The sequence below is a fragment of the Lynx rufus genome, unplaced genomic scaffold (genome assembly GCF_022079265.1).
Source record: "Lynx rufus isolate CCGP_SWC_20201006 ecotype Redwood Valley unplaced genomic scaffold, mLynRuf1.p SCAF_55, whole genome shotgun sequence".
Classification (NCBI taxonomy): domain Eukaryota; kingdom Metazoa; phylum Chordata; class Mammalia; order Carnivora; family Felidae; genus Lynx; species Lynx rufus.
In genome coordinates, this window is record NW_025814873.1 from 270,275 (window position 1) to 298,090 (window position 27,816).

The 27,816-nt window shown below is 45.8% G+C and overlaps 1 protein-coding gene across 2 annotated transcripts; it reads left to right on the top strand.

The window, feature by feature from the left end:
• Positions 1-6,209: 6,209 nt before the first annotated feature.
• On the top strand, positions 6,210-26,837 carry ZNF605 (zinc finger protein 605). Of its 2 annotated transcripts, none has more exons than XM_047101052.1 (5): positions 6,210-8,411; positions 10,215-10,375; positions 17,611-17,731; positions 17,959-18,048; positions 19,128-19,650. In XM_047101052.1, exons 2-5 carry the CDS (start codon positions 10,361-10,363, stop codon positions 19,148-19,150), a joined length of 249 nt encoding a protein of 82 aa, XP_046957008.1. In that variant the 5' UTR covers positions 6,210-8,411; positions 10,215-10,360; the 3' UTR covers positions 19,151-19,650. The 2 variants fall into 2 exon arrangements, with proteins under 2 accessions (XP_046957008.1, XP_046957007.1); XM_047101051.1 differs by lacking the exon at positions 19,128-19,650 and adding an exon at positions 21,509-26,837 and having other exon boundaries at positions 6,215-8,411.
• Positions 26,838-27,816: the final 979 nt, after the last annotated feature.

Below are 27,816 nucleotides of genomic sequence, written 5' to 3' on the forward strand. Positions count from 1 at the left end.
AAAGATTAGCATGCTTAACAGTCTTTAGATAGTGTTGTTGAAGAAAAATCAAACCAACTAAAATTTAAAGATCTAATGGCTTTATTAATCAATTCATGAATCAGGCAACATTCCATCTAACAGGTAGAGGGGAGCCTCAAATGGCTACAGAAAGGAAAAGGTTTTAAAAGGCAGGACAAAGAGGTCATAAACAAACAAAAAAGATTATTTTAGGTAAGGTCACCTTCATTTGAGGACAAAGGATGTTTAGTGTGGATTACCTCCTCTTCCTTTGGGGGATGAAAAGGGCTATGTGACAGATTATCTTATTGGTGCTGACCTATTAGGATTGCATTTCTAGGAAGTTGGGACTGTATTAGGTTAGGTGTTACAAGTGCCCCCACTTGGGGCCTGTGGTTTTCTAACAGTGTGTTCTCTAGATGTCCGTTACTTTCCATCTTTTAGTTCTTGCCAGTGTTGTCTGGTTGTTTGCCTTTACTTTTAATATATCCTTTGCTTTTTTTTTTTTTTGGCTTATTTACTTGTTCTTTCACCAGGTTAGTGAGACTTTAATTTGCCTTTTTGGTGTTGTTATAATTACTCAAGATTGTGAGATTTTCTGTCATTGCTGCTTTGTTTCTCCCATAAATGCTTACAGAATGTGGCTCCGTCTCCTTCTTTCTCTGCCTCTCCCCTGCTCACACTCTCTCTCAAAATAAATAAACTTTAAAAAGTGCTCTTATTTGTTTTTGTTCCCAAATTTGGAAACAATGGGCTCTTATTAGATATTGGATTGGTTGGTTAATTTATATGGAATACCCCTAGAATAATTATTTCTTCATTTTTGGAATTGTCTTTTACATCACCATTTCTTCTTCTTTTCTTTCCTCCTCCTCCTCCTTTTTGGCTAGGCTCCACGCCCAACATGACGGTTGAACTCAACAAGCCTGATTTCAAGAATCACGTGCTCCACAGACTGAGCCAGCCAGGCGCCCCCGTAATAGTTTCTTCTCAGTCTTAGCTTTTCTAGATCTTCCTATTACTGTGCTCTTGTAGAATATCTATAATCTAAGTCTATTCCCTTAAGGGACTCAGCAAAGAATGAGACAAATTTATTTTTCTAAGATTTATAAGCTAGCTAGGACAGTAAGTATACACATGCAGTAGGTTGAATTTTGTGGGAAACAGACTATAATAAACGGGTGGTGTATTAGGGACGGCTCTCAGGAACGACCACCGTGCGGGAATGAGGGAAGCAGGACCGGACAGAGGGGTAAAGTTGAACAGTGATGCTTTCACAACAGAGGCCTCAACTAATTTCACAGAATCTCTGAAACTGGTTGTTCAGAGATGAAGAAAATTGAGGTAAAGGGGTGGGGACTTTGTAACCTTATATTGACCAGTTTTTGGGTATGGGCTGACCCCAAGGAGGTTACTCTTGGGTGAGGCAGCTCCCTTCAGCTGAGGGCAGACACTTAAGTGACTGAGCCACACAGGCATCCCCATATCTGAGAGTTCTTACTTGAAATTTTATGAGCATTTTAAATGTGAAAAAAACTGTAGCTATAACACAGTTCTTTTTTTTTCTAAGTTTACTTATTGTGAGAGAGAGAGAGAGAGAGAGAGAGAGAGGCAGAGAGAGAACCCCAACCGCGCTCTGCAATGTCAGTGCAGAGCCCAAACGGGGCTTGAACTCAGGAACCATGAAATCACGACCTGAGCTGAAATCAAGAGTTGGACGCTTAACCGACTGAGCCACCCAGGCTCCCCTGTATGAGTAAATTCTTTAAAAATACACATTCCAGATTGAATTTCATTGAATGATTTTTCAGTATCCATTGAGATGATGATGCACGTTTCCCCCTTTAATCTTTAATAATTACATTACATTACTAATTACATTAGTTTATAAAGTCCTGCAATGCCTTCTACTTAGTTGTGATATGTATTTTTTTAACATTTTATTTATTTTTGATAGAGAGAGACATAGCACAAGTGGGGGGAGAGGCAGAGAGAGACGGAAACACAGAATCCAAAGTAGGCTCCAGGCTCTGAGCTGTCAGCAGAGCCCAACGTGGGGCTCGAACTCACGAGCCGCGAGATCATGACCTGAGCCAAGTTGGACACTCAACTGACTGAGCCACCCAGGTGCCCGGATATGTATTTTTAATATTGCTTGATTTCATTTGCTATTTTTTCATAATTTTCACAAAAATATCAGAACTGAGATTGCTTTATAGTTTTTTGGTTTTTTTTTTAACCTTTGTCTCGTTATGGCATAAGTATTTTGCTACCTTTGTGTTAAGAAAGAACTTCCCTTCTATCTAGATTTTTCTGGAAATTGGCAAGAACTATGTCCTTTGATAGTGTGGAGGATTCAGATTCACCCATTAAAACATCTGAGCCGGGAGCTGAAAGCATTTTAACACTGGCTTTAGTTCTACATGGATATTATTTTAAAATAAGTTAGTTACCTAACTATTCCTTTAAACATGTACTTCATTGGTTTCCAAATTTATTAACATACTACAGAGAATTGAGTAAAATATTCTTTTACAAGTATTTAATTTTTTCAGTTTATTTTTTAATTTTTTCTAATTTTTTTTTTAATTTTATTTTTGGGAGAGAGAGAGGGGCAAAGAGAGAGGAAGACACAAAATCCAAAGCAGGCTTCAGGCTCCGAGTCTCAACAGAGCATGACTTGCGGCTCAAATCCATAAACCACGAGATCATGACCTGAGCTGAAGTCAGAAACTTAACCAACTGAGCCACCCAGACGCGCCTAGTTTATTTTAAATAATCTCTATACCCAATGTGGGGCTTGAACTCAGGACCCCAAGATCAAGAGTGACACCCTCCTCCAACTGAGCCAGCTAGGCGCCCCTTAAATTTGTTTTTTATGGCTGTTTCTATTTTCTCTTTACCAGCTGTTTTTGCTGTTCCTCCCCATTTTTTGATAAAAATTTCTAGTATGATTTTATATTTTATTTTAAAAACGTGGCTTTTCAAGTTTTTGCTGTTTTAATTCCTTAACTTCTGTTTCAAAAAAATTTTTTTAATGTTTATTTATTTTTGAGAGAGATAGAGACCGAGTGCAAGTGAGGGAGGGGCAGGGAGAGAGGGAGACACAGAATCTGAAGCATCTCCAGGCTCCGAGCTGTCAGCACAGAGCCCGCCACCGGGCTCGAACTCACGAACCGTGAGATCATGACCTGAGCCGAAGTCGGACGCTCAACCGACTGAGCCCCTAACTTCTGATTTTATATTCGTTAATTTCTTCCTCTTTCCACAGTTAAAGTTTCTTTCTCCCTAAAGCCCTCATTTCATTTATTTTCATTACTTTGGACAGTGCTGAGTTGGATGCACTAGAATTTACCTGCTTCACTTACTCTGACTTTGTAAATGACTTCGCTTTAGCATCAGAAATGTAAAGGATACAGAAGTTTCCTCCTGGTGACACATTTATGTTCACCCACAGACCTATTTTGAGGAGAGCGGCTCCGCCTGACATTTCTGACCCAGAAACCCTCCGGCAGCGCGGGAGAGGAGGTCCTTCGGAAACCTCCGACCTGCCAATCCCGGGAGGTGCGCCGCAGAGCCGTCTGGGAGATGTAGTTCTAGGGAGGGCGGCACTCTGGGAAACGTAGTTCTGCGCGCACACTTCCGAGGTGGGCCGCGTGAGTCCCGGCGCAGCGGCCCGAAGCCTGAGGTGGGGGGTACGGGCGACGCGGCGAGGCTGCGGGGGCCGGGGCGGCCTTGATGTCCGCGGGGGCCCCGCGGTGAACCCTGACGCGCGCACGAACTGGCTCCGGAGCCGGGTGCGACGAGGTCCCGGGGCGGGGCGGGGGGGGGAGGTTGTGGGGGCCGGCCACGCAGCGCAGGCGCCGGTTCCGGTCCGGGTGGGGCGTGGCGTGGGGGCGGTGCGGTGCGGTTCTGGGGCAGCTTCAGGGGCCTGGGGGCGCGTAGGGATGGGACGGGTGTGGCGGGCGGCGACTGTGGGTGTCAGGAGGGAGATTTGGGGGTCTGGCGGAGCCGCCTGTGGTGGTGGGTGACGAGGAGGCTGTGAGGGAGATGGTGGAGCCGGCCAATTCGTGGGGCGCTCGCGGGTCAAGGGCTTGGAGTGTCTGATAAATCAGTGAGCCGGGGTTCGCGGCGGACGAGTGGTTGTGGAGCCGGCGGAGGGAATTAAGTGGGTGATGGGGCCCTTTGGCGCGAGTCGTAGTGGGAGCGGCTTTGGGCGGAGGCCGAGACTCGTGGGCTTGGCAGTTCTGGGCATGAGGGGCAGGGATCGGGAGAGAGGAAGTCCCTGAAGCTGCCCCAGTGTGGAGACGCTGGACGGCGTGTGTGTGCCGTCGGGGATGCGGCCGAAGGGTGGTTTTCCGGAGTGATTAGGACTCTGCTCGTCAGTGATTTAGATGCCTCCGGGTCGGCAAGTGGGCCCAGTGTGGATGAACCATAAGATCTTCGTGGAGGTCTGTTTGGGGGAGCTCAGAATTGGCGGCCCGAGGATTTCTTCGACTGGAAGGCCTGTTGGTTTGTGACAGTGCTGGATTGTACTGAGCGTTGGGCTCCCGGGAAGCAGGAAGGTTAAGACGTCTCCACCCCCCCCCCCCCCCCCCCCCGTCTCCTGTTCCAGGAAGCATGTGTTCTGCGTAACACGTGCCCCCTTGTTGGCCGATGACGCGGCCGGAGAGCAGTCCTCCAAACTCCCATCCTTTGCCCCACCAGCGATGAGCTGGACTGTCGTCCCCACTGAGCAGTCAGGAGAAGACGATTGTTACTGAGACGTGGGACTTAAGCCTCCTTCTCCCCCGCCTCCCCACCCCCGCCCCAGGCCCTGAACTTTGATTCACTCCCTACTGGAGCTGCTTTGCGCCCCCTCCTTCCCGAGAACTGCCCTCCTCTGATCTACTCTCTGATCATCCTGCCCTTTCCTTCCACGCTCCTGGTTCTTCTGACCTTGTATCTCCCTTTCCGTGGAAGGAACCACGTAGGTCTTTGCCCTGCGTAGATGCTGGCAACTCTTCGGGCCACAGCGTTCTCCCTATTGTAGTATGCCCCCGCCTCCTGCAGTAATTATGGAATAAGGTATTTCTTTACATTGTTTGGCAGTTCAGCGGTAGCTGTTTCGATGGAGGGGGAGGACCGGGGTGGCCTGTGCTGCTGAGTGGTCTGTGCCTGGGTTTGGGAGGTTTTGTGGTTGAGGCGTCAGGGACTGGGGCACTACGTGTCAGTGACAAGGTCTGGATACGAGTTGGTGGGTGGCCTGTGGGGGTTGTGAGCGAGCAGACGGGAGCGGGTAGTAACTAGAGTCATTGGAGGTAGCGTGTTAGGGCAGGGCAGAGCCGGCGGCCCGTTCAGGTGACGATTGTGAGGATCTGTAGGGGTGCTAGTGAATGGTGGGTGAGCGTGGGGTAGATTAGAAAGTGGGGTGTCATGGAAGTGAGTGGTTGGGGTCCCCGTATGATTACGGATTGGGCATCCCCTGGGTTCAGTTCTGTGAGAACTGGTGATTGGGGCACTGTTAAGGTGAGTGGATGGGCAACTGAAGGAGGGAGGGCTTGGAATTCTGGAGGGGTCCTTTGGGACTCAGTGTTTAGGATTGCACTGACTCCATTCCTAGTCAATGAATAGACTCTGCTGAGATTACTGGATGGGAGTGTAGGGGAGCCAGTGACGGGTTTCTCGGCGTTAGTGTTTAGAAGCCTGTGGGAATGAGTGATGAGGGGCTGTGCCGTCATAATCAGTCAAGGGACCTATAGGAATGACCATGCGGGGTGCTTGGGGTTGAGTGAGGGGGAGCCTGGAATGATCAGGAATAAAGGGTCTTAAGGGTATCTGATTGGGGGCGGGGCTGTGGAGAGACTTTGGATTCCATTGATTGATGCACTTCTGTGCGTTGGTTTTGTCACTTGGGGGTTGGTGATTGGGGGCTTTGTAGAGCAGTCACTGGAGACCTACCATATGTGTAATTGAAGGTCCTGGAGGGCCGGCCTGTGGAATCAATAATGAGGGTCCTAGTGGGATGATGGGCTAGTGGGATAAGTGGGAGTGGGGCTTATGGGGCTCAGTGGTTGTGTGGTCTGAAATTTGTGAGGTCCCTGTTGTGTTCAGTGAAATGGGGGCTGGAGAACTCTCAGGTGGGTGGGTGGGGAACTGGGAGCCTTGTGAATGCTAAAGGTTGGTCCGTGGGGTGGGGTGGCTGGGGGTTCAGTCATGCAAGGTCTGTTGGACCTCGTGTGTGATTGAGGCCATCTTTGGTGATTATGGGCCTGTGTGGTTGTGTTTGTGGGTGTGGGTAGTCTCAATGAGTGCTGACCATGCGTTGGCTCAGGCAAGACTCTCACAGAGTGACTTCTGTTAAATGACCATATTCTCTTTTGTTCTTTGGTCCTTCTCACCCAACACATCACTTTGTTGGTCAGTGACGGCTCCTTTTACTGAAATATTTCCTCACTTAAACGTTTTCAGCTGGTTCAGCCTCATTGCCCTCCTCTATCCCCGAACCGCCTTCAGCTCTCTCTAGCTCCAGCCGTTTGAGTGTGGTGTTCCCTGATGCTCTTCCCACAGGCGTCCACAGTGGGTTCCATCCTCTGTTCAGGACTCAGCTAAAAGTCATTTCCAGGATGCCTTTTCTGGCCGTGGGAAGGAGCACCCTCCACCCACCCCTTCCTCTGTCACATTTAAAATTTCCTGTGAGCACTCTTTTAGTCTGACGTTACTTTATTTACTTGTTTTCCATCTTAGAATGCATTTCTTAGAGGACAGGGACCCTGTCTGTCTTGGGACCTTAAGTCGTCTCTCCCATGTGTTCAGAACAGGGCCTGGTTGTGAGCGGCATTCAGCAAACTGCTGCTCTCCTGGCCCGTAAACAAGACTGTGCATGTGTGTGTGAGTATGTGTGTACATGAGAGTGCTGAATGTACATGTGCGTGTGAGGGCGGGGTGCAGGAGTATGTCGGGATCCTGAAGGAGGAAACGAGAGTGGCAGTTTGGGATGTTAGTATAGTCGGCACATTCCCTTTTCCAGAGGTGAGAGAAGATCCGTGCATCAACCCCAAAGGGGTCCAAGCTAAACAGAAGCTCCTGGGGCACGTGGGCCTTTGATCTCAGGGACCCCAGGTTCGGATGGCAACAACTCTCTTTTTTCACTCAGGGCTTCCCAGACTGTTGAGACCCCTAACTGTGTCCAGGAGAGCTCCCTGGGCATCTTGGAAAGAGGCATTTCACCTTTGAATATTGCTCTCTGCTCTCCTAGAACCTTTTCTCAGAGATTTGCCCTCCAGCCCTACACTCTTCACACTGGACTAAACAGAGTCCAGTTTCCCTGGGGGGATCTGACTTTTATGTATATACGCCACAAGTGGGTAAAACCCCAGTCATTCTTCTCCCTTCCCACTTTTAGGAATTTTTCCTGCTCTGGATGCCCTTGCTCTGCCCTCTACCACTGTTTTGGGTCAATATTCAAAATCCAGCCTGTCTTTCGATTCTTTCTTGACTGCCCCACAAGATCCTCCTTATGTTGTTGATGTGGGAACCTCAATATAAGGGAACCTCCTTATATTGTTGATGTCTCCACTTGCTGGCCCAAGTCGTCCCTCCATTCTCTTCATCATAAGGTGGGAGACTTTCAAGGCCCTCAGGAGATGATGTCAGAAGCTGATGTACAGGGTCAGGTCAAGGCTAAGATGTGTTCAGATGTTTCTTTTCTCCTGCCTGCTCACTGTCTGCACAGGGCATGGGCTTTGCTGACCAAGCAGCATCTGGTGATGAGAGCAGCTTTGTCTCGTCTGTTTCCAGCCCTTGGCCCAACTTGGGGTGGGTAGTAACTGCCTCGGGGGGGGGGGGCTGGTCTGGCCCCACTCTTGTTAGTTGCCCTGGGGCAAAACCTGGCAGTTCGCTAACATCCAAGCATAACTTCCTATCTTCATTTGCAGCAGATTTGTCTCTATGTCCATTGGGACATTGAAGACACCCTCACCTATTCTTTAATAGAACAGTGCCTTTAAATAAAGAGCTCTTGCCCTAAACCTTCCACAGGTACTATATTATCTCTTTGTTCCGTTTATTTGCTGGAAAAGTGCCCACTGACCAGTCCACCGTGTCCAGTCTTCTTAAGTAGCCTGTCAGCCTGTGGAGACCAAGCTGGGAGCACCGGGAGCTTAGGTGCTCAGCAAACACCCTAGACCACAGGTAGAGACCACAAGTGCCAGACAGACCTCTCTTGGCAGGGCTGCTGCAAAAGGTGGGATTTGTCCCTCTTGTCCCCAAGTTTACTGGGTACTGTGATTTTTGAACATTTCCTTTTAGGTGTATTCTTAGGAAGGAAATGACATCTCTTTGTGACCTCACGCTGTGGAGTCCCCAGCTCTGATCTTGTATCTGGTTGAATGTAAGTGACCTGGTCCATGAGCAGTGGAGGAATTCAAAGTGTAAGTATGTGTACACATCAAGATGTAGTATTTTTTGTTTATTATACTTAGCTGAAATCTTGGTTCATTTGTTCCAATAATTCTGCCTGAGAGATCTGTTAGGTGGTTTATGATCTCTTAAAAAGCTTTTAAAATAGTGGTTGTACTCAGTTATCTGGTTATTTGGTCTGTTGGGGAAATAATTAAAACCCAAATCTGCCAACCCCCAAATCTCACAAAAGCAGAAGAAAAAGAAAAGCAGTTAAACTGGAATGCAGTGAGCTTCACAGACAACCTGCTAAAGAGATTGCAAAGGCAGAAAGAAATCTCCCTCTTTTCTCCAGCCAGGCCGGAAGAACCCATGTCCACGTGGTCTCAAGATAAATGATAATGTGTCGCACATGGTTCATGCTACTTACCTGGCACTTGGGGTGGCTGTTTGTGTTAGCCAATCACCTTTATCCAAAGGGAAGATAGACCTCTGTGTTGGTGACAGGACTGCAGCAGGACATCAGCTGCCAAAGTCAGGCACTTGGCCAGGCCCCTGCCCTTCCTGAGATTGGGAAATAGGGGTGTATCTTCCCGATGATTTCAAAGAGATAGCTCCTAGGTCCTTAAGAAAGATGTTTTGGGGTGGGAAGCTGGACGAAGCTTATTTAGCTTTAGAAGAGATTTATACGTACCTCAAAGGAACAGAGAATGTACGGTTGTGGGTTTTCGAAAGTAAATACTTTGTGAAGAGGAGTCAGGGGAGTCTTTTTCCCTTTTTTTGCATGAGGGAGAATTAATATTTTTTTCTTAGTTTTAGTATTTGCCTTTACTGGCCTCTGAGCTCATGCATATTCCTCTAGAATGTTAGCTGCTCTCCTGCACTCTGGGTAATTTGCACTAGGGGAGGGCTGAGGCTGCACCTTTGAAGGGGAGGGGAGGGGAGGGGAGGGGCGCCAGGGCCGACAACGTGGACCCTGCAGAACACACAGTGCTGTCCCACCACCCCCTCAAGCATCTCCTGCCGTCAAGGGTCGGAGACCCTGAGCAGCAGGTGTGGACAGCGTCCTTGTACAGAGGGCTGTGGGAGGTGACGAAGGGCAGCCCTTGTCATCTCTGCGGCCCCTTCACTCTGCAGGGATTTTGATCTTGGAAGTGTGGCCCGGGCTGTCCCTGCTGGCTTCTGAGGGAAAGGGCAGGCGGTTTTGTCCCGGCGCGTACCGAGAGACACCACGGGGAAGGTTCCTCACGCCTCTCCTCGCTGTCGTGGATGTGGCTCCCCCCCGCCCCGCCTCAGACCCACACGGGAGCCTTAGTCTTCCCCCAGGGCCTCTCTTCTTACTGTTTCTGTTAGTTTCTCTGATCTAGGCTTTCTTTTCACTGCAGGGCTGGTTTTGGAGTAGAAAGCCAGCACCCCAGGCTGCTTCACCATCTTGGTCTAACAGCCATTTTCCCTTTACCATCCTGCCTAGAGATAAGTTGCATTTTACTCTGTAGCACCTGTGTCCCCAGGAAATACTGCTGCAGAGTGAACGAGCCAAGCTTATGTTCCTGAACTTTGTTGACCTCTGCAGAGCATTTGGTGGGGTGACGCTCCTCTGGGGATGTTTGGCCGAACCAGTGAGACACGTGGCTTTCACGTGGCGTTCTCGGTGCGGGCCAGGGCTGCAAGTGTGCTGTGTGGCGCAGACCCGGCCCAGATGCAGTCTGGCCCAGCCGAGACTCCCGCCCTGTTTCTTACCCACTAAACCCGATGGGCGTTGTCAGGAAGAGAGATCCTAGATAGGGTCCCGAATCAGTGACATCATCTAAAATGAAATTCCACTGCATCTCCAGGGCATGGCTCTGAGGAACAAGATAACTCATGTGAGATAAAAAAGAAGAGGCCTCAGGACTAGGGGTGCATTCTCAGTGTACAGACATTTGACCAGAGGCCTCTCTCCAGAGCATCAGAACAGAGCAGATTTTCCAAGCAGCTGAAAATGATCAAGTCACAGGTGAGTTACTTGTTTATTATCTGGCAGTTTTTATATGTAGACATGAGAGGTTTGCAGGAAAGCTCTAAATACATTTGAGTCATAATCAGAAAATACAAACTTGGGAAAGAAGATGTCAGAGAAGAACGAAGTGGATTGTGGAATCATACAAAAGTCTTAAAGTTGAAGCAGGATGTACAAGAAGGTGAGCTGCCCGCTGTCCTCAGATGTTCCCAGAAGTGGAGACAGGAAGGGAAGCGGGAATAGTTACGTGGTCTCCTCTGACGAAAAGCAGACTAGTTACTCAGTAGAAGCAAACCTTGCTGATGATGCAGAGCCCAAAATATTTGGACAGCTATTGATGGGGATGAGAGAGTGGACACAGTCCTAAATAGCAGCCCTATAATAAACATATTTCGCAGTGCTAAGAAATTACAGAGTTCCTCAGTGTGAGCTAAGGGCACAAATTTGAAGGAAAGCTCAGAACAGAGTTTGTTTCAGGACTGAAACAATGGGCCCTGATACCCATCTTACCTGTGTTCCAGTTTTAGGAAAGAAACCTAAATCATCGGCAGAATTGACCACTACAAAACTTTCAGATGGTCCCCATATTCTCTCAGTTGGAATTTTGGTACATTTTGGATAGAAATATCTTTGCTTCTGTTGGCAAAAGCTGGGCGTGGGTGTATCTGCCTTTAGTTCTTTTTACTTTCTTGACTCAAGAAATGGAGAGTGTCACGAAGGTTGGGGTACACAGGTCAGAAGTGCAACCCTAGAGGACACGTGTGGTTTTTCTGGAAACAAAGGATTTACGGAGGGTACCTCAAGCAGGGCCGGCCCCCAGTGTGGCTTTCCACTGTGGGCCCTTCTGCCCTGGGTTTCTTTTTTTTTTTTTTTTTAATTTTTTTTTTTTCAACATTTATTTATTTTTGGGACAGAGAGAGACAGAGCATGAACGGGGGAGGGGCAGAGAGAGAGGGAGACACAGAATCGGAAACAGGCTCCAGGCTCTGAGCCATCAGCCCAGAGCCTGACGCGGGGCTCGAACTCACAGAGCGCGAGATCGTGACCTGGCTGAAGTCGGACGCCCAACCGACTGCGCCACCCAGGCGCCCCTGCCCTGGGTTTCTAGTCAAGTCTGAATAATATAGTTTAGTCCTTGGCTTTAGAGGAAGGGCTTGGGGCATTTACTTCCAAATCGCTGTGTCCACGACCCCAGTTTATTAGTCCACTCTGTTAGATGTGGGCAACTTCTGGGGATGCTCTTCCTGGAAAGTACAGGAACTGAGGCTGCCGTCTGCTGTCTCCAGTCAGCCCTGTCGGGAAGGCATCTGTGTTGGCTCAGCAGTCAGTCTAAATCCAGAGAATTCGCACGAGCTTGGAGAGGCAGCACTGGGAGGTGTGTCTTTTGCTTTTTGTTTTTTCCAGGAGGAGGGGGAAGCTTTTAGGAGCAAGTCCAGAGAACAAACATCATTCATGTATTTCTCTACCCCCATGCTTCCCCGGGTGCTAGGTTGATTTTGTTTTTGTTTTTCTGTTGTATCAGTGTACCCCATTTAGTAATCAAAACTTTATTTATTTTAAACTATTTTTAATTTTTATTCTAGAGAGAGAGCATGCACAAGCAGGGGAGAGTGACAGAGAGCAGAGAGAGAGAGAAAGGGAGAGCAAATCCCAAGCAGGCTCCACACTCAATGCAGAGCCCAATGCTGGGACTTGATCCCATGATCATGAGATCCTGACCTAAGCTGAAGTCTGAGCCACCCAGGCACTCCCACAACTTTTTAAAAGCTCATCTGTTTTCGTCCAGACGCTTTGTCTGGAAAGGGTGTATGTAAGAGGTACAGATATTTTTATCTAATTTAACTGGAAAGATGCATCATGTTTAAGAATCAGCTAACAAAACCTCCAGAATTTTCAAAAGATTTTAAAACAGTTTTATATAATCTCACATTCGTCAAATCTTCAGGAAGAGGTCATAGGGGATGGAAGCCTTTTGCTGTCCCCCCCATGGAGCCTGAGGTCTCAGTAACTGTGGAAGATGGGTGTGTCTGTGAGGACAGCCTGGTCTTCACATGGCAGCAAAGAGAAGTGTCCTTTGGGGACTTACTGCACTGAGGCCCCGGGATGCCCATTTGAGCTGTGTGATCTGGGCTGGGGCTATCTTGACCCCTCCCGTCAGTCACATAAGTCTGTCCTTAAGTGTCCACTGAGACAACTGCATGGCTCATCTGGGGCCGTTCTCAGATGCAGTGAATCGAGGGAACTGCAGAAAGGAACAAATGTGGTCTTGTAGTGCCTGGATAGTGCGGTCCAAGTCAGTGGAGCCCATGGGGACGCTAAACCAAACTTGAAGAGGGTGTCAGCTGCAGTCAGAGTCCAGTGAAACCCTCTGGCCGGGACAGAGGGCCCGATGAGAGCTACCTGTCAGTGTCGTGGCCCTCGGCACAGGAACTTGTGTCTGGGCAGTTTCTAGCCACGGCCAGCGTGTGGAAGGCCAGACGTGACGTCCAGGCCGTTTCAGCCTCTTCTGATGGCCCGGGCGGCACGTGCACAGGCCCCACTGAGGACGGAATCTGAGTCTCCACGGGCCAGCGTCTTCTGGGTCCTGGTGGCAATCAGTCACATACTCGAGGGTTTTGTGGTGGAGGCAGGTTTGGTCTCCACGTTGGGTTGACGGGGCACGTCTGTCGGTGAGTGTGGGGGCCTTGCTCCTGAGCATCCACACGGGTAACGACAAGCTCACCGGGAGCGTATCCAGATGTCTTGGCCCATGGGAGGGCTGTAAATTAACATGACCAGCACCCTAGTCAGGATTTAGAACAGCTCCAGCCTCCACAGAAGTTCCCCGTCTCACCTCCATGCGTCCCTAACCCCAGCAGCAACTCATCTGTTCTCTGTCACTGCAGTTTTGCCTTTTCCAGAATGTCCTAGAATGGACTCATTAGTGTATAACCTTTTGCTACTGCCTTTTTTCACTTGTGTCTTCAAGATTCATCGCCCTTGTTTGAATCAGTAGTTGGCTCCTTTTCCTGCTGAGTGCGGTCCCTGGGTCGCACCCCCTTGTACGAACCTGCCAGTTTGCTTACCCTTTCACTTCTGAAGGGCTGCTTGGTTCCTTCCAGATTTTAGCAATTGTGTTCATGTGCATACAGATTTGAAAGTAAATCTTGAGGTGAGCAGAAGTTTTGAGTGTCCTTGGGCACGTACCTGGGAGTAGTAAGTCTCTGTTCAACCCCAAAACATCTTCCAGAGTCACTGCCCTTTTGGCGTTCCCAACTTCACGGCAGGAGAGCTGTTGCCCTGCATCCTCACTGGCATTTGTCACTTTTTGTGTGGGGTGTTTTGTTTTTGTTTTTGTTTTTGTTTGTTTTTGTTTTTGTTTTGTTTTTAGCAATTCTAATCGGTATGTAGTGTCCCATTATAGTTTTAATTTGTATTTCCCTATTGACAAATGATGTTGAACATGTTTTCATATGTTTATTTTTTATCTGTACATCTTCTTCAGTTAAGTGCTTGTTAAGATCTTTTGTCTATTTTTTGGTTAGCTGACTTTTTTTTAAATAAGAGTTGTTTTTTTTTTTAAGTTTCTTATTTTAATTTCAGTATAGTTAACAGAGTGTTAGATTCATTTCAGGTGTACGATACAGTGATTCAACTGTCCCATATGTCACCTGGCGCTCATCATGGGTGTGCTTTTAATCCCCATCACCTGTTTCCCCCATGCCCCCCTCCCACCTCCCCTCTGGTGACCATCACTGTGTTCTCTACAGTTAACAGTGTTTCTTGGTTTGCCTTTCTCTCTATCTCTCTCTTTCTCTTTCCTTTGCTCGTTTGTTTTGTTTCTTAAAATCCACATATGAGTGAAATCAGACGGTATTTATCTTTCTCTGACTTAACTTACTTAGCTTTATCCACATTGTTGCAAGTGGAAAGATTTCATTCTTTTGCATGGCTGAATAATATTCCATTGTACGTATACCACGTCTTCTGTATCTTTTCATCTGCTGACGGACACTTGGGCTGCTTCCACATCTTGGCTAGTGTAGATAATGCTGCTATAAACGGGGTGCATGTATCCCTTTGAATTCGTGTTTTTGTATTTTTTGGGTAGATACCCAGTAGTGCAATTACTGGATTGTAGGGTAGCTCTATTTTTAACTTCTCGAGGAACCTCCATACTATTTTCCACAGGGTCTGTACCAGTTGGCATTCCCACCAGCAGTGTAAGAGGGTTCCCTTTTCGCTGCACCCTTGCCTACACCTGTTGTTTCTTGTGTTGTTAATTTTAGCCATTCCCTGATTGCATTTCCCTGGTGATGAGTGATGTTGAGCATCTTTTCCTGTGTTGGCCATCCACATGTCTTTGGGAAAATGTCTGTTTATATCTATTGCCCATTTTTAATTGGATTACATTTTGGGGGGTGTTGCATTGTATCAGTTCTTTATATATTTTGGATACTAACCATTTATTAGATATGTCATTTGCAAATATCTTCTCCTATTCTGCTGGTTGCCTTTTACCTTTGTTGATGGTTTCCTTTGCTGTGCAGAAGGTTTTTTATCTTGATGAGGTCCCAGTAGTTCGTTTTTGCTTTTATTTCTCTTGTTTCAAGAGACACCCATTCTTTAATTGTATCTTCTTATTGTTGAGTTTCACGAATTATTTATTCTGAATACACGCGCTCTGTCAGATAAGTGATTTTCAAATATTTTGTCATAGTCCGTGCCTTGTCTTTTCTTAACAGCGTGTTTTATATAGGAAAAAATTTCAATTTTGAAAAAGTCCATTTCGTTGATTTTTTTCTTAAGTTGACCATGCATTCAGTGTTGTACCTAAAATCTCATTGCCAAGGAGCGCCTGGGTGGCTCAGTAGGTTAAGTGTCCAGCTCTTGGTTTTGGCTCAGGTCATGATCTTGTGCTTTGTGAGATTGAGCTCCACATTGGGCTCTGCTCTGACAGTGCAGAGTCTGCTTGGGATTCTCTCTCTGTCCCTACCCGGCTCACATGCTCTTTCTCTCTCAAAATAAACTGAAAAAAAAAATTTTTTTTTTAATGTTTATTTATTTTTGAGTGACAGAGAGAGAGACAGAGCACGAGCAAGGGAGGGGCAGAGAGAGAGGGAGACACAGAATCTGAAGCAGGCTCCAGGCTCTGAACTGTCAGCACAGAGCCTTACGTAGGACTCAAACTCATGGACTGTGAGATCATGATATGAGCCAAAGTTGGACAGTTAACTGACTGAGCCACCCAGGTGTCCCTCCCCGTCCCCCCCATTCTTATTTTAATCTCATTGCCAAACCCAAGATCACACGGGTTTTTTCCTAGAGCTTTATGATTTTTCCCCCCCATTTAGGCCTGTGATCCATTTTGAATTCATTTTTATATGGTATGAGGTATGTGTTGAGGTTTATTCTTTTGCTTATGGGTTCTAGCATCATTTGTTGAAAAAACTCCTTTCTGGGGCGCCTGGGTGGTGCAGTCGGTTAAGCGTCCGACTTCAGCCAGGTCACGATCTCGCGGTCCGTGGGTTCGAGCCCCGCGTCAGGCTCTGGGCTGATGGCTCGGAGCCTGGAGCCTGTTTCCGATTCTGTGTCTCCCTCTCTCTCTGCCCCTCCCCCGTTCGTGCTCTGTCTCTCTCTGTCCCAAAAATAAATAAACGTTGAAAAAAAAAAATAAAAAAATTTAAAAAAATTAAAAAAAAAAAAAAAAGAAAAAACTCCTTTCTTCATGGCATTCATTTTGTAAAAAATGAACCGAGCATGTTTAGGGGGGTCTATTTTTAGGCTGTCTGTTCTGGTTCATTCAACTTTTGTCTAATACTACCATTGTCTTCATCATTGGGGCATTATGGGAAGTCTTAAACTCAGATAACGTGAATCCTGCAACATTGTTGTTCTTCCACATCTCGTTTTTGTTATTGTAGTTCCTTTGCCTTTTGTCCCAAAACCCTGTAACTACTTGTTTCATGACCTTTGTAACACCTTATTTCCTGGCCTGAAAAGACCAAAAAGTATTTAAGAACATGGTTTTTGTTCTACTCATATTTATATTTCTAACACTTTTTCCGGTTTGGGGAGCCTTAATGCTCAAAACATGTGTTCAAGAAGATATGTGAAGGAGCCAGTTAATTGTTACTACTTGGGTGCAAAACCACCTGGAGGGAGAAGAGTGTTTTAAATATGTAGATAATGCGGGGGGCGGGGGGACACCTAGCTGGCTCGGTGGATTTACGTCTGACTTCAGCTCAGGTCACGATCTCACGGTTGGTGGGTTCAAGACCCATGTCAGGCTCTGTGCTGACAGCTCGGAGCCTGGAGCCTGCTTCGGATTCTGAGTCTCCCTCTCTCTCTGCCCCTGCCCTGCTCATGCTCTGTCTCTCTCTCTCAAGATAAATAAATATTAAAATAATGATAATAATAAATACGTAGGTTTGGTTTGGGTTTTGACAGTAACCAAAAAACATTACTGTCATTTTGCACGTAGAGGCCAGGCATGCTGAGGGTCTTACACTGCGTGGGCCTCAGCTAAGAATTGTTCCCAAATACCCAGTGGTACCTTCTTTGAGAAGCACGGTGACTTTAAATACAACCTGTTCCAAATTCTTTTGTAATGGATCGATGGATGGATAGACAAGTAAATTCATAATGATAAATATTTTAACATTTTGTCTCTCTCTCAAAGTATAGTGCACGGTTAGGATATTATGTTAGTTCTCGATTGCCGTGTAACAAGTTACCACAACCTCCGTGGCTAATAACATCAACATTTATCTCACAGTTTCTCTGGGTTAGAAATTTTCCAGCTGCGCTCACATTTGGTTCCCAGTCGGGGTCTCCTACAAGTCTGTGCTCAAGAGGTTAGGAAGGGCTGAGGTCCTTTCAGGGTGCAACAGGGAGGTACTCCCCTTCCAAGCTCATTCACGTGGAAGTGGGCAGGCCTCAGTGCCTGGCCACATGGGCTTCTCCACAGGCCTGCCTCAAGGCATGGCAGCTGGATTCCCCCTGAGAGCAAGGAGGGTTCCCCAGATGGAAGTGACCTTCTTTTGTGACCTGATCTCAGCAGTGACATCCCATCATTATTGTGTTCAGCGGAGGTGAGCCCGTAAGTGCAGCCCACACTCAGGAGGGCAGTGTGACACACATGCACCAGGACCGGGAGCTAGGGGTCCCTGCGGCTGCCTGGCACCGTGGAGAAGAAAGCATGTATTCTGCATGGAGCCCATTCAGGTTTAACAGCAAATCCGCTTTTCTAGATCTCATTTGAGGATGTGGCTGTGGACTTCACGTTGGAGGAGTGGCGGCTACTTAATCCTACGCAGAAGAACTTGTACAGAGACGTGATGCTGGAGAACTATAGCAACCTAGTGTTCTTGGGTAAGAGTGTTCTTGTGGAAGCAGCGTGAGTCTAGTAACTGCGGCACCTGGAAGATGTTTACTAATGTTGGATTTGAGTTACAGGTTTCAAGGATCACTTGATACGCAATCACAAGGTTTTGGTTCACTTGGTTTATTTTCTAGCCTTCGTGGTAAATATTCTTCGTGTTTAAGAGTCCGTCAGCCCAAGCAGTTGGGTCCAAGTTGTCTGTTTTTCTAATTAACAGGTTATCAAATTATCCAGCCTCATGGGATCTTCAAGCTGGAGCAGGAAGAGCCGTGGGTAACAGATGAAGGTCTAAGTCCGAACTTTTCAGGTGAGAGGTAATCAGGTGTGTGACAGACAGCGAAAGTGTAAGAAGGTTTTTGATGTCAGGTTATGATGTTTCGAAAAGTTAGTTTGAAACGTTACTTACAAAACTGGTTGAAATTCCCAAATCTTTCGAGTTGGCTCAGGACTGGTGCCCTGAGTTCCTTCTGGGTTTTCATGTGCTCTCTGTCCCGGTCTCCACATCAGGATGTGTCCTTTTTGCACAGAGCTGATAGCGGCACGTACCCCCTTTCCTATACAGCAGCATAAGTTGGGGGCTGGCACTTAGGGCCTTGCTTTTGGGCCGGGCTCTTCTTCCCAGCTCCTCGGTCTCCTTTCCCTTCTCTCCCGCACTTCTAGCCTGCAGGGCTAGGCTTCTTCACTCACAACTCCTTAGGAATTCATAAATTTTTCCTGTTAAAGGAACACTGAGTCGGTCCCTCTAATTTGTCCCTCTAATTGGTCAGATTTCTGTTTTAAACCCAGAGAGAGCAGACAGTGAATCTAAGGGTACAGAATGAAAAGCTAACACTGTGAACCTGCTCAGGGGGCTCTGCCTCTTTCCCCGTTCTGTGCAGACTGACCCTGTGCGGTCAGCTCCGTGGTGCTTTTTGGTGCCTTTGATGTTCGTCTTCTCCAAGCTCCTCGTTCAACCCATCGTCTGCTGGGCTCAAGACCCCCATGTGCCATGTGATCTTTTAACTACATTTATATTGAAGAACTCATGGTATAGCAGCGTTTTATTCAGTTTTGGTTTGTATTTTCTTGGCCCAGAAGTCAGGGTCAGCTGCATTAGAACTAGTTTCTTCCTCCACGCATTTCATACATTTTTCTCTGCACGTGGGCCATTGATTATCATACCTTTTCCTCACGTAGACAGTGTCCCTCTCTTCAGATGGCCCCTTTTTTACCTCCAGAGACTGTAGACTCCCAGCCTTTCTGAAGTCTCTGCCCACTTAGTATTGTATTGTAGGAATCTTGGCCCTGGTCAGACGTTATCTGGAATTTTTAAACAATTAGATCTTACAGGTTTTTTTCCCCACGTAGAAAGATGGCAAATAACGTATTCTTCTCTGTTGTCTGTAGGATTTATGGTGTGTACTGATTAAATGTTTCATTAATTGACTGTTATGGGGCCAGGTAAGGCAGGACCTTTCTTGTTTATCAAATATTTCTTTAGTGCAAAGGTTTTCATCTAAGCAAGTGTCTCTGCTCCCCTTAAGAAATATTTCAAATTATGGATCTCTGGGTACCCTTCACATGGATTATTAGGTCTGGTTATGTGTAGCTTAGAAACCACCACCTGTGAAGATAGATTTTATGTTCATCTACTAGTTTAGAACAGCTGCTGTTATGAAGAATGAGAGGAATTGAGAGAAGTAGCCATGAAATAGCTTCACAGGACCAGAGAATTTTAATATAGAAGAAAATGCAAAATTGTATTTATTCAATAGTTCAGTATCAAACACGAAGCATTTGTATTAAAATGCAAAGTTAATGATCAAGATTAATGGCACGGAAGGGCACTGCTTTAGAAGTCCAGCTATGGGGCGCCTGGGTGGCTCAGTCGGTTAAGCGTCTGACTTCAGCTCAGGTCATGATCTTGCAGTCCGTGAGTTCGAGCCCCGCATCGGGCTCTGTGCTGACCGCTCCGAGCCTGGAGCCTGTTTCGGATTCTGTGTCTCCCTCTCTCTCTGACCCTCCCCCGTTCATGCTCTGTCTCTCTCTGTCTCAAAAATAAATAAATGTTAAAAAATAAATAAATAAATAAAAAAGAAGTCCAGTTATGAGTGAACAGTACTGATCCTGTGTGCGTTGAGCACTTGCTGTGTGCTGTGTCGTGGGGATACAGCAGTGAAAAATACAAGCCTTTTCCCTGCCCCCAGGGTTTACATTCCCGTGGGGGACACAGAAGTAAGGTGATTACCTGTTTGGTGAGAGCCAGGAAGGAAATAAACAGGGTATCGTTAGTATGCTCTTGAAATGATGTTTACGCTTAAATGAGCCAGGCTTGCTGAAAGCTGGGAAAACCGTGTCAAATAAAACAGCAAATGAAAAGGTCCTAAGGCAGAAAAGGCCTTTGGGATGGAAGGGATGGGAAGGCATTCACTGTGGCTGAGCAGTAGTGAGGAAGAGCCTGTGAGCGGAAGTCAGAGAGGTTGGAAGAGACCAGGACATGCAAGGGCACGTGTGTCAGGATGAAAGCTTGTATTTACCAAAGGGTTTTTAAGCAAAGGGGTAAAGTTTATTTATTTTTGAGAGAGAGAGAGAGAGACAGAGCATGAGTGGGGGAGGGGCAGAGAGAGAGGGAGATACAGAATCCGAAGCAGGCTTCAGGCTCCCAGCTGTCAGCACAGAACCCGACACAGCTCGAACCCACAAACCGCAAGATCATGGCCCGAGCCGAAGTCGGACGCTTAACCAACTGAGCCACCCAGGTGTCCCTACTCTTTCTTTTTTTTTTTTAATGTTTGTTTATTTTTGAGAGAAAGAGACAGTGTGAGTGGGGGAGGGGCAGAGAGAGAGGGAGACACAGAATCCCAAGCAGGCGCCAGGCTCCGAGCCATTAGCACAGAGCCTGACACAGGGCTCGAACCCACAGACTGTGAGATCATGACCTGAGCTGAAGTTGGGACGTTTAATCGACTGAGCCACTCAGTGAATAGTATTAATACGTCCACTCACTCAACCTCAAAACACTGAATCCTTTTATTCTCCACACCAGCAGCTCTAGTTGGTCCTTGTTCGGACATTCTGATATGTCTGAGGATTAGATTAGGCTCTACCTCCCCAACCCCCTTCCCTCCAAAAAATCCTGCAGAAGAGAAGTAGCTGCCTTGTATTTGAAGTCTTGGCAGATCTTTTATCTTCCAGGGTATATTGGGAATATTACCTCACCATTGCTAATAAATGATATCATAAAGCAAACAAACATTCATTTAAAAATAATCCAATAAATGGTCGTGTTGTAGAAATCACAAACAATTGTACTTGGTGAAAAAAAGCCTGTCCTAATGTTAAAAGAATTCTTGTGGTTTGGAATAATTTTCATTGATAGGATTACATGTAGATTCATTACGTAGATTATATACATTCAGTTAAAATGTCAAAAATCCTAAATAAAAGTGTTGATGCTGAGCTCTGGAGAACTCTTTGATAACCCCAAGAGATAGTTTCAGTGATGGTGATGTTAGTGATATCAGTGATTCAGGTGATGGTCTTGAATGAGAATGTTCTTTAAATGTAACGCTAGTGCAGGAACCTACTGTTTCTCATGTTTAAATTCCAGTTTGTTAACATACAGTGTGTGTGAACATTTTTCATGTCCCATAAGGAGAGATTGTATTTGGGAGATTTTTTCTTTTTTTTTTTTAAACTGGAATCCTAGGCTCCATTTCAGAAGTTTTGTTCAATAAGCATAATCATTGGGGGATTTACACAGTGTGATTCATTTTTTTCCTTTTTAGAAGAAGTCTGGCTAGATAACAATCTCAAAATGTGGCACCAGGATAATCAAGACGAGCTTAGAAGTATGGAGAGAGGCGATGAATGTGATGTTTTTAGGAAAATATTTCATTCAAGCATTAACTTTGTTCATTTAGCAATGAGACCCCATAAATGTGGCACAGGTGAAAAACATTTGAAACATCGTTTTGAGTTTCTTATTTCAAAAAATAACCTTGGAAGAAAGAAACTTGATGAGCTCAGTAAGAAATTTTTATTCTACATCAAACCTGATAGAACCCATGGTGGAATAAAATACTGTGATTGCAATACATGTAGAAAGGCCAGCAGTAGAGAGTCGTGGCTCATTGCAGACCATATTACACATACTGGAGTCTATTTATGCATGGAGTGTGGCAGAGTTTTTAATAAGAAGTCACAGCTTATTATACATCAGAGGACTCATACAGGAGAGAAGCCCTATGGATGCAGTGAATGTGGAAAAGCCTTCTCACAGAAGTCATTGCTCACTATTCATCAAAGGACTCATTCAGGAGAAAAACCATATGGGTGTGGTGAGTGTCAGAAGGCTTTCAGTAGGAAGTCATTACTCATTTTACATCAGAGAACTCATACGGGAGAGAAGCCCTACGGATGCAGCGAATGTGGGAAAGCTTTCAGCAGGAAGTCACAGCTTAAAAGACATCAGAGGACGCATACTGTCGAGAAACCATATGGCTGCAGTGACTGTGGGAAAGCTTTCTCCCAGAAATTAAAGCTCATTACACATCAGAGAACACACACAGGAGAGAAACCCTATAAATGTGGTGATTGTGGGAAAGCCTTCTTTTGGAAGTCCCAGCTCATCACTCATCAGAGGACTCATACGGGGAAGAAACCGTATGCATGTAATGAGTGTACCAAAGCCTTCAGCAGGAACTCACTCCTCATTAGGCATCAGAGGATCCACACAGGAGAGAAACCCTACGAATGCAGGGAGTGTGGCGAAGCCTTTGTCCGAAAACCCCAGCTCGTGAAGCATCAAGTAACTCATACAGGAGAGAAGAACTATCAGTGCAGTGACTGTGAAGAAGCATTCTTTAAGAAGTCAGAGCTAATCAGACATCAAAAAACCCATTTAGGGGAGAAACCCTATGGATGTGTTGAATGTGGAAAAACCTTCTTTGGGAAGTCCCAGCTCCTGACGCATCAGAGAACTCACACTGGAGAGAAGCCTTATGAGTGCAGTGAGTGTGGGAGAGCCTTCACCCAGAAGTCAAGCCTGATATCACATCAGAGGACGCACACAGGAGAGAAGCCCTATGAGTGCAGGGACTGTGGGAAAACCTTCAGCGAGAAGTCAAGCCTCGTTCATCATCAGAGAACCCATACTGGAGAAAAACCCTTTGAATGTAGCGAGTGCAGGAAAGCTTTTGCCTGGAAGCCACAGCTGCTAAGGCACCAGAGAATTCATACGGGGGAGAAACCTTACGAGTGCAGTGAATGTGGGAAAGCCTTTGTTCAGAAAGTGCAGCTCATTAAGCATCAAAGAAATCACACAGGAGAGAAAACCTATGGGTGCAGTGAGTGTGCGAAAGCTTTCTTTGAGAAGGCACAGCTCATTATACATCAGAGAATTCACACAGGAGAAAGACCCTATAAATGTAGTGAATGTGGGAAGTCTTTCACTAGAAAGTCACACCTTATGAGGCATCAGAGAATTCACACAGGAGATAAATACTATGGATGCAGTGAGTGTGGGACTGCCTTCAGCAGGAAGTCACAGCTCATGGCTCATCAGAGGACTCACGTAATCTAGAAACTGCACGAGTGCCGTGAATATGGGAAATCTGTCAGACTGATAGGAGAAATCCTGTCAGTGCACTGAGAATGCAGGTCCCACCCAGCAGAGTTCAGAAAGGAGGGAGGTATTTTTACGTAGACAGCGTAAGAGCCTTCTCCTGAAACACACAGCTTATTACACGTTAATGACTTGTTGGTGTGGAAGTCTTATCAGTATCCTAGTAGTGCAGAACCTGGTAGTCAGGAGTGACAGCTTCTCATCAGAGGACCTAAACATGAGGAGAAACTCAATCGTTGTAAAAATTGAGTGGGGGGTTTCGTCAAGAAAGGATAATTCGTGGTGCACTAGAGAAGACATATGCAAAGGAAATACTGAGCATCTTGAATTAGAGATTTCAGTGTGAAGGAGAAGTCCTAATAGTTTGGAAGAATTCTGGTAAGCATGATTCTATCGAAATAGTCCTATAGAGTTGTGTTGTATATAAGTTACAAAAGTAGTTAATTTTAAGTGGTAGCTGTGTTTTAAGTGTGAAGATATGCTTTCTGCTGTGGTGATGCGGCAAGGGCCAGATTAATCCCCTGCCTTGAACAGCTAGAAACTGTAAAATGTATATGAAATAACGGTTTCGAGACCTATGACAGGCGGAAGTGTGTGATCCCTGGCAGAAGGTGTAGAGAGTGAGGTGAGCCCATAAGAGCCCAGCCTGGTGCCTGGTGGCAGTTCCCAGGCTGCAGATCAGGGAAAGGAACAAATGTGGTCTTGCTGAATCAAAGAGAATTGCTGAATTGGCATTTGGGGAGGCCAGAGTAGCTAGAGTTTGCAGGGAGTTGTACTGGAGAGGAGGGAGCTTCCCAGAGAGAGGGCTGCAGAAATCTACAAGGAGTCCGCTTAGTCTTTGGCTTAGTACTGATTTGCACATGTGTGACCAGAAATTTCCTGAGTCCAGGAAAAGTGCTGGAAAGCAGTCCGCCAAACAGTTCCCAGAAATCAATGTAGGGCTGGGAATAAAATTCCCACCATCTGAAATGGCAACGGCTTTTAACACATGGGGCATCAGGTAGGATTCCCAGCAGAGTATTATCTTAGTAGTGAAGTAATTAATCCTAGATCGAAAGCTAGTCTGGACCCACAATGTCTGGCATCCAAAAACATAGCTGGCATACACAGAAGCCATGAGAATATGACTTGTAACCAGGAGAAAAATCAGTCACTAGAAAGATACAGAAAAAATGGAAGCAGTTGGCATTAAATAAGGATATTCAAATAGCTTTTATAGATGTACGGGAAAACAGGAATGTGACAGATGAATTGGAAGATGTATTTTTAAAAGCCTGAGTGGAACTTCTCAGGATGAAAACAACAATATCTGAAAATTAAAACAAAACAACAACTTTGGATGGAATTAAGAGCAGATTAGACATAGAAGATCAATGAGCTTGAGTGAAAATAAAAACTGTCCAACTGATGGACACAGGAAAAAAGAGACTCGAAGAAAAGACAATAGGGAGTTGGTTACAGCGAGGCACGTGTATTCGCATGGAGTCCTAGAAGGACAGGGCAGAGGAGAGGCCTAAGAAAGTATTTGAGTAAATAACAGATGAAATTTTTACACATATGATGAAAAATGTAACTCCACATATTCAAGAAGTTCAAAGAACCTCAAGATCATGAAGAAAATCCTGCTGATGGACATCATAGTCAAACGGATAAAACCCAATGATAAAGAGAACAGTTGTAAAGCACCTGGAGAAAGACAGGATACTTGCACAGAACAGAGGACCACACACACTTGTGGTCAGAAACTACTCGAGCTGGAACACAATGGAGTGAGGGACAGACAACTTTACATAAAACCCCCACCACCTGCCGTTTGTCTATTTCCCATCAAAAACATCTTTCAAAAATGATAGCAAAAAAAAAAAAAAAGTTTCTCAGAGAAACAAAATGAAAGAGACTTTATCTATAGACCTTATTTCAGGAAACACTAAAGCAAGTTTTGGTGCGGCAAGAAAATCCTAGGTGGAAATGAGGATCTACAGGAAGAAAAGAGGAGCTCTGGAAGTGGTGAATATGTGGGTAAATATAAAAGATCTCTTTCCTCATTTAAGAGTCTTTTAAAATGGTAATTGACTGCTTAAAGCCAAATAATGTATTGTGGGTTATGATGTCTTCAGAAGTAAAGTGTATCTCAACGACAACACTTAAGTGTGAATCTTCAGAACTAGTTAAATAGACTGCATCCTCTGAGTCAGAAACCTGCTTCCCCAGGGCTCAGGGCAACTTGCGTGTGTAGCAGCCACAGAGTAGAATGGCACATGTGACGGACGTGTGTATGTGCTGCTCGTTCTCCACATCCCCCCCCCCCTTCCCGGCTCTGCACCCCCAGGGGCTGTCCCCTAGGGACGGCCTCACCAGGGATTGTGCTTAGGTTTGAACATGGGAGGTACTCAGTCAGCAGGCGGGAGGAGAGAGGTTGGAACACTTAACCCCACGCCCCTGCCTGGACCTCGGTGTGAGTGGTGGGTGTGAGTGGTGTCTGTGCCGGAAGGGCTGCAGCACACCCTCCCCCCCTCCCCCTGCTGCCCTCCTGGGGCCATAGACCGTTTTTTCAGTTAATGCTTCCTTCTCCTTGCTCTTCACAATTTGGGGTGTTAACTATTTCTGGGTGCTTACCGACCTCTGGTTGGTTTGGGTTTCCTTAATTCAGAACACATACCTGGACATGGTTCCTCTAGTGAATGTTCTTAGGTTAATATTTTGAGTGTAGCACTTGTTTTCTGTGCCAGGTGTTAAACGAGCATTTAACACAATTCTGAGAATCAGTTACTGGGACAGAATCAGTTACTGGGACATGTGCCTCGTCGGGCATAGACTGACATCTATCAAGATTTCCCACACTAAATATCAATATTTTCTGTTTTTAACCAATTCAGTAGAAATTATAACAAGTAACAAAATTTTTTGTGTTTTTTTGTTTTGCTGCAAATCTGAATGGCTCCATAGGTTGTTGTCTGCTACATATCCAGTGGTCTTGCACTTACACTAACTCTTGAAACCAAAACATTTATGAAGTCTTATGCTACCTCTCGATTAGCCAAGCAATTTACAACAAAAAGAAAAAAAAATCATTTATGTTCAATATGTATGGACAAGGAAAAAGATAGTTTCTGAGTAAGGCAGAAGGGAATGATGCTTCATACTTCCTAGCTTGTCATTTAGAAACACTGTGCTGTGCAGTTAAAATGTCCTCATTCCATAGTCTGTTGCTTTTTATTACATATAATCTATGTAATCTGTAACCCCCACACAAGACTTCCATGTCAGGATGAAATAAACCACCAAAGAGGCCCAACATAGCAGCACCATCCTGTCATTTGTCGAATACCTCTTAAGACTTCATTTCACCTTTCTGTACCCTCTCTCACCCAGTCTGGTAACCACTTTTGAAGGGAAATATTGCATCAGGCTGCACAGCTGTATTTTCTTTTTCCTTTTTTAATTTTTTTAATGTTTATTTATTTCTGAGAGAGAGACAAAGCATGAGTGGGGAGGGGCAGAGAGAGAGGGAGACACAGAATCCGAAGCAGGCTCCAGGCTCCGAGCTGTCAGCACAGAGCCCGACACAGGGCTCGAACCCACAAGCCGTGAGATCATGACCTGAGCCGAAGTCGGACGCTCAACTGACTGAGCCACCCAGGCACCCCTGTATTTTCTCTCCCATTTGTGTTTGCATTTCGATCTGCATTTTGAAGAAGCTTTTCACGCAGGTGTTCCTTTTTGTACAAGCCCAACGGCACCATTCACACTGTAGTCTGTGGCAGTAAACTTGTGTATAACTCTGATCCTGTCTTTAAGGAATTAGTTAGCAAATGAAATAAATATTTCAAGGCTTGGGCACAACTGGACTAGCACTGTGACAGTCAGCTGTGGCAGTGTCTGCAACAGTGCCGTGTGCCCTCTAGGTGGCAGCACATAAGCCTAACAGCTTTTCCCTCCCCACCCCTTTGTCATGCTGAAGGGTCAGGCCACACTCACTCTCATTATCTTAGAAAACTTCATCTCATCATGTCTGTCTGCAGCATAGACACAGGCAGTGTAACTTCTTGTGACCAGCTCACAAGCATGATCAGTAGCTAAGTTACGAGGCGCCTCCCAGCGTGGCTCACCCCACCTGTGGACTTGGTGGTGCCATCTGGTAACTATATTTTCTTTGGGGGTCTTTGTAACTTAGGTCACAGTGACTACTCATTGAATCCAGGTAGTCTGGACATCTTGTCATTGAGCCTATTCCTTTCAGATGCTAAGATTAAATAAACCTGGGAACACCAACTTTATTGCATAACTAAGTCATTATACATAGATATTTTACAACACCTTAATCATTAAAAGTGCCCAACAAATAGTGTAGCTATAGAAGCAGCCACTGGTAAGATAAGAGAGAAATACAAATGAAGTGACATTTGTAATTAGATTCTCATTTAAAGCATTGCTATGATTCCTAGCTTTAAAATTATTTACAAAAAACCC